Source organism: Merops nubicus, unplaced genomic scaffold, assembly GCF_000691845.1.
Source record: "Merops nubicus isolate BGI_N331 unplaced genomic scaffold, ASM69184v1 scaffold20513, whole genome shotgun sequence".
Taxonomy (NCBI): Eukaryota; Metazoa; Chordata; class Aves; order Coraciiformes; family Meropidae; genus Merops; species Merops nubicus.
This window is the reverse complement of record NW_008598495.1, coordinates 12,507-24,944: the sequence shown is the minus strand read 5'-3', so window position 1 is coordinate 24,944 and position 12,438 is coordinate 12,507. Positions and strand designations below refer to the sequence as shown.

The window sequence follows — 12,438 nt, the reverse complement described above, 5'->3', positions numbered from 1 at the left end:
AGTATTTCTCAGACTGTCTATCTTCAAAATATCAACCATTTTGTACCTTTTAGCTGGCCTGTAAAACTGTTCTGATGAGTCCAGACTGAGGATTTTCTTTACTTTCAGGTAAATGTTCATCAAGTTTCATAAAACCTTTGCTTTACAGAGCTGTAAGTTAAGGTTTCTACAATCTGAAATACACTTGCAACCAGAAGGCAGAAATTTTACCTCCAACTAGAGGTTTAATAAAAGTTCCCTTTGACTGGAGAATCCAGAATTTAACACACTATGTCAAAGCCCTGACACCCCTTCTTCTCCTTCCCCCAGCTTTCAAGTAGGGGAAGCTGCAAATGTCCAGAGGCACCAGTTACACAAAAAAATCCCTCTGAAGAGTTTCAGCAGCTCCAGTTACCCGAGGCAGCTGCTATATGTATTCACAGCACTGTGCTTTACCTTTTCTTTATGGACGCATTTAAACACAGTCCAGCACAAGAGGGCACTGAGTTTTCTGAAGACTTGTGTAGCCCTTCTCTTAGGGATGGGTCATGAGACTTCAATAAACACCATTAAAAAAAAAAAAGAAGCTAAAGTTTCTGCAGAGGATTAAGCCACACTGCCTCAGGGGCACTACATGCCACTAGCTAAAATCCAGCCTCTTGTGTGCACATCCACATCTACTGCATGTCTTCCATTTGGTGTTAAGAACTGAACCTACAGTCATACCCTAAAAAGACCACAAACTGCCTTTTAGCCCTCTAGGAACTTACATGACTTTCTCTTTATGCAGGTTTAATTTGTTTATGGTTTAATACAAAGCTGAAATAATGGGCTAGAGAAAAGAAGGCTTCTCAAAATAATCATGTATAGATCTAATTTACAGCTACCTTTTCTGCCTAGCCCCTCCCAAAGTTAGCCTGAAAAACAGTAAAATCTACACAAAGTTTTATTGCAATCATACAAGGGATACATCAAGGGTCAAATACAACAAATACTATGATGCAATTTTACATTTATTAAACTACAGTTCAAAGCACAAATTTACACATTCTAAATACACTAAACATCTAATGAAGTCACACTGGTCTCCCACTGACATTTGATATATCTGGGCGAAAGACAATAACTTTACAAGACTTTTCTAACAGGAATCCTTAGTATAAAAACTGTGTACTTGTATGTAAACTGTTGAAGAACCCAAGTGATGGGTTTCCATCTCCACTAAGTCATCCATTTTGTTGCATATTTAAACGCTCAGGGGTTGAATGAACTTGATTTTAAATTTGGATGCCATTCTCGAACCCTCCCACCCCCCAGTGAATTGTAGCTGTAGCTTGTTTTGCCTGGTCCCCATTAGCTATTACTATTTTTTCAAGTTTGAAGATAACTAATTGAATTCAAGATTGTTCCGTTTCTTCCACGCTGGAATGTTGACCAGACAAACTACAGACTCACAACGGCAGGTCTAAAGGAAGCGTTACTGCCTGCTTAAGCTGCAGTGGAAAAGCGCTCTTCTGGGCTCAGCCGAATGCAAGAAGGCACAAAGAAGTTGTTCTTCATCAATGTGTCTGAAGCAATTCCAGCATCTTGCATCTCATCCCTGCAGCAGAAAAGGATGAGAGTTGTAATAAGGTGTTTTCATGTACAGCTTCGTGTCAGGAACCAGCCTTGGATATAGCATTTGAAGCCTGCTGCCCAGATAGGCTGACACCAAGTGCTGCACACAAGCTGCAATTACTAGCATTAGGAACGCTCAAAGGTTCATGTCAAACAGTAGGTTTTAAACTACCCCAACATCAGGTATCTTGCTGTCCTTTGTCAAGCCTTAAAACAAAGTAGGCATTTTTCCTATAACTCTCAGTTTAGTCTTTTCAGAGTCAGACAATTGTAAAATTTAAAAAACCCTCAAAAGGCACATTCTTGTGCTCAGATGCCTCTTCCTGTATTTGCCACCAAATATCATTTAAATTGGGCTGTAGGTGCATGCTCTTGAAGAAAGTTAAATGATCTTGCCACTATCAAGAGAATTTTCTTACCAGTCACTGAAAGACATCATGTAGTAAATCAGTGGCCTCTGATAGTCGTTAAAGGCAGACTGTTCACCTAAGGTACCAGAACCCATATTGTCAAAGATCAGCCAATCTCCAACGCTCAGCTCAGGAAGAAGACAGCTTTCCACAATTTGATCAAGCTCATCACAGGATGGACCCCAAAGGCTGCTTGCAAAGAGAGGCTCATCTTCCTTGTATTTCTGTATGGAAACGACCCAGGTCATTCAGGCTTCAGTTTATTGATTAAGCAAGTTTTCAAATATACATAAGGATAATTTAATAACATGCAATTATATACATATGAAGTGTCATATATATTAAAAATATAAGGGTAAGGACTATCTCTGAAGAACATAGAAGGACTCACCTTGTGAACCTCTGGGATAGTATTCAGTTTCTCAGACAATTTACTTGCAAAAGAACCATAAACACCATCATTTATGTAATACGTAAATACCGGTTCATCATCATTCCTGGTTTGCTCCACTGGAAGTGAAAAAGAAGTTGTCTTACATGCATTTTTTTTTTTTGTCATAAGTAGTCCTTTTGCAAGCTAACTTAAGTCAACTGCTTTCTCCCAACAAGGAGGTTCCATATATACTGGAATAGGAAAATTACGAGCAGAGTAATCTGTATGAGACAGGATTATAAATTCAGTTCTAATATCAAGTATGAGGCTTAATAAGATTAATACTTTCAGCAGTGATCACTTAAGAATATAAATCACATTTCTACTTTAGCAGAGAAGCAGCTCACTCGATATGTTTGTCTACATTCTCATACAGAACATTACAGTGCAAGTTCTGTAGAGCATCCAACACAGGCTAAACCCTTGAGAAGTCAAACCCAGTGAGGAAATGCGCCAGAAATATAACAAAGGAAGTGAGACATGCAGGTAACGCATGGTTAGAACCCAAAAGGTGGATTACAAGCAAGCATAAGGGAATGTATTAAATAGAAGCCAAGACGGACTAGCCCATCCTGACTAAAATTACTGTTACTAAAATTAGTTACTGGTACTGATTCGTAACATGTAGAAGATAAACATGACCTTTACCTCCAGAAGGAAGAAGTTTATCATACTCAACAGTCTTCTTTGCAATGATGTTAACTGCTAATGTAAATGCAGATGAAACATAGTAACATCCAGGCTCTGCCATGACATTAATACCAGATTCCTTGGGAAAGTAGACATCCAGCAACGGCCTGATGACATGATTAACCTAAAGTCAGAGTTAAGACCAATGAAACTCGGCTTATGTGTGTATCACACGCACACACTTTCACTCAGCAACTGTTCCAGTAAGCACACCAAAAAGCTTACTCTGTTCCTCTGTTCTCTAAGAAGTGCCCCTTCCAGAGGTCAAGAAAGAAATTCTACAGAAGTGGTTAAGAAAACAGGTTGTTCTGTTAAAAGGCTGGAGATTGAGTACCACAAATTCAAGCACTACATGGTCCTTCCTCCAGCCAAAGTTCAAGTTTTGGTACACCCAAGGCTGCACAAGTGATTTCTAAGCTTGTCCAGCAGAGCAGGTAAAGTGAAATTACATATCAATCCAGAAGAACCTGGAAAGGACCTTTTATTGTGATCAGTTCTGAGTACTGTTGTATTAGAAACAGAATGAATTACTTAATATTGATGCTTAAATCTTAAGCCAGATATTTGAAGATTAACAAGTGTTTTGGACAAGGAACAGAACAGTTAGAACTAAGAAAGCCCTGATTGCTATTAGTGACTTTTCAACAGATCATTTTCATTGTCCTACATTCAAGAAGTTTGTCTTTAAGACAACAAAGGTGTAAATAGGTTATTCTCCTTTATGTGCCTCTGCATTCTAAAGGTCACATTGAGGCCAAAATGCCCAAAATAAAATCACCTCCAAAGACTGATTACACTACCAGTGATAAAGAATATAAATCCAATTATTTGGATCTCATGAATTGCAGTCTAACATGGAATTTAGACTAGGTTTCAGCTATCAATGTTATTTGCGGTTTGAAGGTTAAACATTTCAACTTCCCAAATCAAAATTAGAGTTTCAACTTCCAACGTGTTGCATACCTCTTCCAGCTGAAGTTCTGAACCTGTGAAGCCCCCACCAATATCCAACATGTTCATCTTGAAGCCAAATTCTTCCTGAAATGCATAGGCAGAACATAAGTACACAGACAAGCAGAACTACAAATACTTTTCCTTGCTCCTTACTGTGGTTGTTTTCCATGTACTTGTAATTCTGAGCACATTTAGCAGAGTATGCCTGATGAGGGAGGAACAGCACTGTAAAGCTCGTCTAGCTCCATCACACCTAGCAGCCATTGCATCGGGATGTCAACAGAGGCCAGTTACACAGTTCTCAAGTAGAAGTGTCACAGCAACATCAACTCCCATGCTGTGACTTTTGTTATTATCTTCAGGTAGTATTTTCTGAATAAAGTGGTGCATTCTGATAAAAAAAGTTTTAGGAATTCACAAATATGTACAACGCAAGTCTTTTGGATAGTGCTTAAGTGTTAAGACTGCTCCAAAGAATTTGCACAAAGACCAGTGAGAACTTCAGTTCTTTTGCCCTCTATGTGCTATCAGTCACAGGTAACACACTAACTGCAGTAATAAGGTGAAATAGATGAGCAGGCTTCTCCATTTAGATCACAAGCTCCTCATTTACAGGAATATAGATGTTTGGAGAAGGGATTTTTTACTTTTGCCAAGTAAGAAATAAACATAGAACACACAAGACTGACAAGAGTCATTCTGAAGCAATCCAACAAATCTATTCCTCTTCGTCTAAATCTGAATAGTCCCCCTCCCTGCAACATCCCACCTATATTTCTTAGGATGTTTAGGATTAATTAGGATTAATCTCAGAGAGCATGAGCACAAAATTAGTGCTGTATCACCAAAAATGCCAGCATACAAGTGCTTAATATTTTAATATGACTTAGTCAACTGTGTATTTGCAGGACTGAGACTTGAATTACATAAAGTTTTTATGTGGGAATGTGGGAAACTAGTTTTTTTTTACGTTTGAAACCAGCAGGTAAGTCTACTGCCTGTCAGTGGGACAGTATTCATGAACTTCTGTCCACAATTAGCATTATAAAGTTCGTTTTATCTCTACCACACATCTCAATGAGTAAATACAATGAGTATTTAGTCCCTCACTAAACGTTCCATTTCCTGCATTGATATATTCTGGAAATAATGCAGTTGGCTTATTAGTGTAATTAGAATAGAATGGAATAGATCCTCTTCTGTAGCAACTGCATGTGTGTGTGTATCTACTTACAGCCATGTCAAACACACACCGAGCATCAGATATAGCATGGATGTACGTTTGCAGTTCCTTGCAAGAACCTGAAACATGAAATCTGAAAGAAATAAAAAAGCAGTTAGTGCACAGCCATGCAGCTTTCAGACCAAACAGTTACACCACCTACAACAGCAATGGAAGCAATTCATTCTCAAGTGGCTCAAGACAGGCATGCACGGTAACACGGTAACTGTGCGAAGAACAGGCTCAGGTGATTGCTCTCTGTTCCACTGGATTTGCACTTCAGACATGTCTCGCTCTCAATGCTAACAATGTCCTACAATACTCTCACCTTTGAGAATTAACAACAGTCCTGGTTGCACAAGGTCAAATGGGCTGATGAGCAGGTCATCAGAAGCAGAGAAGTACTGATGCCTCCCACAATTTCTTGAATCCCCTCTGGCTCCGTGTCCAAAAGGTTTAAGTATTGCCATAATACTGGTAGCAACCAAGGGGATAAAACAAGTGCCAGCATTCCCATGTTCCTAGTGTTTACTAGTATGGTCTGCTGGTCCTGCACAGACCATACACACACCCAGAGGCACAACACTCTCCAAGTCTACTCCTTTAAGGGATGCCATTTTGAGGCAAAGGTAACTTTTTAAGCTTACTTGCATGAATCCACACATGGAATTTTTATTTTTTGTTTATAAAGAACATGCACAACAGCCATGTGATTTTTGTTAAAGTTAGTTTAGACATTTAAGTAAAGAGGTGTATTTTCTCAACAGTATCAACAAAATTTTAAATACATTTGTCATTTTTAATTATTATAGAGCATTTATGCTTTATTTTAACAAACAGATTTACATCAAAGCAATTGTGGTTTAAATCCTCAGCATCTTGATTCCATTTTAAATACTTTTTACTGTCTTGATGACTCACTCCCTTATTTGTTCAGTTGCTTTCTTCAAACATTCATGAGCATGTGATATATTAGTAGCTGAAGGCAGACAGAACCAAGACTTGTGAATGCATTTTTCCTTCATACAGTAAATTTTTTGTCAAACTTCAAATTAAAATATCACAGATCATTTAGAAGCTCTCAGAACACTAGGGTTCGTTCCTGCCATCTGCCAGTCAAAAACTTAGAGCTGAGCATTTTGTCTCGATATGACCCAAGCGTGACAAGACTTAACTCTAGAATATCCAACCCCATGTTCATCGTGTTCAGTGTCTGTCCAAGCTATTCCACACTGTAATGAACTTGTGTTATGCTATTTATTGCTGGAAAAATACAAATCAAGTTACTACATAAGTTCAAGAGTACAACTAGAAAATAGGAGCTGCTTCTTCTAAACTTTGCTTTTATGCTGGCAGGAGGGTTCCTGATACTCTATTTCAAATTGCTTTGATGTCTCTATAGGTACTTTGTTCTATAGTAGCTTTTTTTTTTGCTTGCATGTTAGTGCTTTGCAAGGGAAAAAAAACCCTTCATAATCAAGTTTGTTTGGTTTATTAAAAACCCTGTAAAATAGTGCCAAAGGGTGAAAAAAAATTTTTTTTGTATTCTTTGTCTTGAATACATCATACAAACATCTGCTCAGCCAGCAGAGAACAATAAAGTTACTCACTTGACACCAACTATTTGGACACCCAACTCCTTAGCACATTCCATGAGGTGCCTACAGTTCTTCAAGGTGGTGCCAAACTTCATATTCATCTCCTCATCAGCACTAATGTCTTCTGTGGCAATGTGCAGTAAGAGCCTAAGAGAAGGGGAAGATGATTGGGGCAGTTGGTTTACATCATCAGCACATGTGAAGCCTGAAGACTGTCAGAAGTGTGTTGCTTATGTTGTCAGTACTCCAGCTCCATCGATGGATGAGTCAAGTGAACCTAATAAAAACAATCCTGTACAGAGAAAAAACTAGCAATTAGGGGCTAAAACATGGAGCCAGCAAGGACAAGGGATTTCGAAATGCAGCAACTAAGACTCTTTTGTAGCAGCAAGAGTCTGTTGAGTGCTGTAATAAAAGAGAATGTTACCCTAATGAAGTAGACTTCCTCATAAACCCATTAGGATTGTAATACGCTTTTCCCATGTCTGTCCTCTTCCTTTCTAGCCAAGAGGAAAATGCGGAGGTTCTCCATCAGTCATGTATCAGATTTGGTTAAACTCTGGAGAACACCAGGCTGACACAGAAAGTACACCCTGGCCACATTGCTCTGTCTTGAGTGGCAAAGGCATTTCACATCAAAGCCTCTCTAGTGGTACAGCTCCAAAGGTCACAAATTCAAACTGCTGTCCTCTGAGTCACTCCCACCCCCAACACAATAAAGATCAATTAATTAGCCATGTGGCAAACTGAACAGAATTTGTGTCATGACATACACAAAGGCTACACAGAGCACACTACAGTTAGCCAAGATGGAGGGTGTAAACAAGTGGTAGAAACTCTGCACTCAAAGTGAAATGGTTCCTTTCAAGATAAGCAAAAAGTGAAGCTTAGCCTAGCCTCTACAAAATACATACTATCACAGAATGCTTTGGGTTGGAAGGGACCTTTAAAGGTCATCTAGTCAAACGTTCTTGCAGTGAGCAAGGACATCTTTAAAAAGATCAGGTTGCTTGGAGCCCACATCAACCTGAGTTTGACTGTTTCCAGGGATGAGGCATTTACTACCTTACTGGGCATATTGTTCTAGTGTTTCACCACCCTCATTGTAAAAAAAAAAAAAAAATTTCTTCCTTATATCTAGTCTGTATTTACCCTCTTTTAGTTTAAAACCATTGCTCCTTGTCCTGTCACAAGAAGCCCTGATAAAGATTGTCCCCATCTTTTTTTATAGCCCCCCTTTATAGTACTGGAAGGCCACAGTGAGGTCTCCCTGGAGCCTTCTCTTCTCCAGGCTGAACAACCCCAGCTCTCTCAATCTTTCTTCCCAGGAGAGATGCTCCAGCCCACACCATGGCCTAACAGCTACGCTGACTTCTAAAAGCCCTTTCCAATGAATTTTAAACACAGTGTGAGACATCTTGTAAAGAAAAAAAAAAAAAAAAAAAAAAAAAAAACACACAAAACCAACACAATACTAAAGTCCTCATGCAGGTTGCCCAGCAATACTTGTTAATTTTAATTTATACTACTGCATCTTGAGAAACTGTGACTAACCTCTCATTTCCTGCTGCTCCACTAGAGCAGACAATCTGTTCAACAAATGTGTAGTGAAACAATACTTTGTAAAGCATTTAGAAAAAGTGCTAGAGGTAACAAGAATTGCCAAAACTTAAACTCTTTAAAGTGTAAAGAGTTTCAAAACCATAACACTACACTTTGTTACCTCATTAAGATCAGACAAAACCATTTCTTAAAAACATCCAATGCTACATTTTATTGATTAGTTACTATGGCAGCATTGTCAGTAAAGATACTCTTCCAGTGCAAACCACTGAAAGTATAATTCTGATTTCTAGAAAGCTAGTAGAATTCTTCTTCCTGGGTTTCAGCCAGTTAGAGCAGGGCTAGAGGGTGCTTGTGTTTGGCCTTTATTTTTAAGGAAACACTGATCCTTGTAACAACCATGCCTCTACTGGAACTTTTAAGACACCAGCAAAATTAGCAGTTCAACTTTGCCTGGAAAAATCCAAAGTTTTAAAGAAATAAAAGAAGAAATGAAAGACTAAGCATTCCTTCATGACATTTTTCCTCTTTCTTAAAAAACCTGCCATCTTTCAAATTACTAAGACTTCCAAAGCCAAACACATCAATTATAGAAAGAGACTCAGCTATTAATGAGTTTAGTGCAGAAGGCTACAAGAATTTTCAGAAAATGAGAAAAGATTACAGCTTTCTAAGCAAGATTTCCTTGGCCAAGCATAATTAGCTCATTTACAACAATACAACCTACCTGTAATAACCACACATAGGAATAACAAGGCTGTATGTAAAGGCTTTGACTTTTTGATGCCATGCCAAGGAAGACAAGAAGAGAAAAATGAAACTCATTTTATTTCAACATCGAAGTTTTAATGACCTGACTACAAGGACTCTAATAAAACAAACAAATCTCTATCCCATAAGAGAACTGGAAATCAGGTTCACAGAAAAAAAAAAATTAGACTGCAAATTGCAGGTATTTTATACAAATTGAGTTCCCTGTCCTTGGTAAACAGGAACTTTAAAAAAATATTAGACTACAGGATCCTTGAAGAGAAGCGAAGGGTTTATGTTGGTTTTCTCTGGCTTGTGAAACTAGTTCATTCTCTCTCACCGTTTACAATTTTCTCTGGATCAAGAAAAATCTGCATCCTAACTTCCCTTGCAGTAGACATTACCACAGACAATATCTTCTAAATGAGACTGTTAGACTCAAGGAAATCAATGTAAACGCTACAAAACAAACCACACTACACACCAGTGACAACTGGTAAAAGGCTAATGATGTGAGAGATAGCTTTCACATGTTATTTTAGTTTTAAATGCAATTTCAAATGCAGGGAATATTCAGTGCCAGCATTTTACACATACTTGTTTATCATTTATATAGGATGAAGTGTAATCACCAATAACAGCAATATTCATTCTCAAGGTAGCCTAAAACCAAACAAAAAAACAAAATGAGATCAGCAGGCTCTCTAGATACTAAACTTGGTAAGAGTCTTCCCAATTCTGCAGCTGTGGCTACAGCTTTTGGAGAAGACCCAACACTTTAGTAAGGACTGTCTAGAACCAAGGGCTTTGTAAAGGACGTCAGGAATTCAGTTTGAGTGTGATCAGATGATGCTGGTGGGAAGCTACACTTTGTTAATCACTGGGAAGCACTGTAACACTCACTTAGGCTTTCACACCCAATTTTTTAAAGGTATGGCCCACAGCTGAATTCCTGTGAGGGATATGACGATCAATCACACAAGCACCTACCAATCCAAAAGACCACAATACACTGCAAGCAATAAAATTATTTTATTTAACAATCAGAACATCAGCTTTGATCAACTCTCTACAGAAGTCATCTGGGCCAATACTGAAGCCACCAAAAATAGAGCGGGAGTCAAATTTCTCACCATTTCAATAGTGGTGAAATACCTGTAGGCATATTTACTAGACCTGCAGAGCATGCCCAAACCCTAGATGGGACCCAGTGCACATGCTCATTTGCCCTGACATCCAAACAGAGTAACTACCCTGAAACAAAACACTGAAGCCACAAAGAAGGAGGAAGATGTATTTGCAGACAGCCAGACTTTTGAACATTAATCTCTGAAACCTTTACATGAAGATTGCCCTACAAAATAAAAACCCAAGATTTCTCCCAAAACAAGGGCCTTACTGTAACATTAGGAAGCTGAGACCCAGTAGGGAAAAAATAAAATAAATAATAAAAAAACCAAAGCTACCCATAAAGGAGACAGAGAAGAGAAAAATACATACAAGTGAATTGTATTAAAGCAACCTTGTACCTTGCTTACAGCTCAAACAAACCAGAATACAGACAGAATTAAGTTTCCCCTACATAAAACGCAAAAATCACAATTTTGACACTTACTTTGCATTTGGATGGTTACGTGCAATTTTCTTCAGTTCAGTATCATTGTCACAAGTCATGATGTTTATTCCAGCTTTGGCTGCATACTTTATCTGAGAAGCTTGCTTGCAAGGATTTGTATATATAATGTTTTCAGGAGAAATGCCCAGGTCTTGTACCAATGCCATTTCAGACTGAAAAAAAAGGGAACACACCAGAGTTTGACACAGTCCAGTCCACAATCTTTACCACATTTTTATTAGGTGTGCTCTAGTACTGTACTTAATAGTCAAATACCCTAAAGAGAAAACTATCCACTGCTTCTAGGGTAGAAGCATAGGTTTTCATGAGTACAACACAATTTAAATTAACTTATTTATAACCATGGCACTTAATACCAAAAAGCTGATTTTAAAACACAAGACATACAGAATAAAATAAGGCACAGATCCACAGAAAAGAAAAACTTACTTTACTGGAACATGCGAATCCAACACCAAGGGTTCCCAGAATTTCAAGGACACCTGGAGTAGAATTGCATCTTACAGGATAGAATGGCTTTATTGGTGCCATCACATTCTGCCATTGTATGTTCTTCTTTACAAGCTTCCCAAGATCACCAACGTAAAATGCTCTTTTTCCAGTCTTAAAAAAGGAAGAATAGGAAAATAAAACATATGAATTTGTGGGTTTTCTGTCAAAACAATCCACGAAAGTCTTAAAGAAAGAATTATGTACTATTTTTCACTCTGCTATTAACTTTTAGGTTTGACCTTGAACAATGCTTTTGTTTTTGCTTTCACCTAGTAATTTAAGCTAGTTTAAAAAAAATCCAAGGGAATACCTACCACTTCAGAGATATTAATAATGCTATTTAGACAATATTCTGAGATTTCTGAACAAAACTGACTACTTAAATGCCAAATGCTGATTTATCAAAAAAAACAGAGAATTGGTTACAAATGTCTTAAAACTTTGTATTTTCAGAAGTCTACAACATTTTGGAGGAAGAAAATTCACCAGAACAAAAGCTTCTACAGTCTCGACATACTTTATAGCTTATTATACAAATCTAACTCTACCATAATTTTAACGTCTAGCTAATTGCTCATTTTACTGAAAATTTGATGGTATTTTAATTCAGGAAGTCAAGTTTGAGACTGCTCTCCACATCTTGTGGAGCACAAAATTCAAGCAATTTTAAGAAATAAGCTCAGTGTGTTCAGGTTGCAGAGTCAAATAATAATCTTTAAGAAAACACACAGACCCTTCTCTGGAAACTGTTAACAGTCCTCGTGCATTTGTTACCACAGTCTCTCTCAATATCAAGTCAAGATTGGATTTTGGTCTGCTACATCCACAACAGATCATTCTGTATTTGTTTATAATGTGCATTCAGCAAAAATCCTGTCAATGAACGGCCTACCGTTTATCAATTCAAGACCACCACAAAATATATGCTCAATCTGAATTAAGACTGTACATCAAATGTTAATTCCAGCACTCAACTTTCACAGGTATGAAAGTATGTTGTGGCTTATTGTACACAATGTCTTTATTTCTGTTTAAAAAAAAAAAAAAAAAAAAAAAACACAACAACAAATTCCCACGGGGGGACACTCACACAC

At 37.9% G+C, this 12,438-nt stretch overlaps 1 protein-coding gene across 1 annotated transcript in view; it reads right to left on the bottom strand.

Annotated features, from left to right (window-relative positions):
• Positions 1–909: 909 nt before the first annotated feature.
• AZIN1 (antizyme inhibitor 1) overlaps positions 910–12,438 on the bottom strand; it is a 20,926-nt gene continuing 9,397 nt past the window's right edge. The window contains exons 3-11 of the mRNA XM_008937070.1: positions 11,282–11,455; positions 10,832–11,004; positions 6,916–7,050; positions 5,318–5,399; positions 4,093–4,167; positions 3,088–3,253; positions 2,398–2,516; positions 2,016–2,230; positions 910–1,579 (exon numbers count right to left, since the gene is read on the bottom strand). Of these exons, the coding sequence (XP_008935318.1) occupies positions 1,468–1,579; positions 2,016–2,230; positions 2,398–2,516; positions 3,088–3,253; positions 4,093–4,167; positions 5,318–5,399; positions 6,916–7,050; positions 10,832–11,004; positions 11,282–11,455 (1,251 nt within the window). The 3' untranslated portion in view covers positions 910–1,467. The remainder of the gene's footprint in view (positions 1,580–2,015; positions 2,231–2,397; positions 2,517–3,087; positions 3,254–4,092; positions 4,168–5,317; positions 5,400–6,915; positions 7,051–10,831; positions 11,005–11,281; positions 11,456–12,438) is intronic.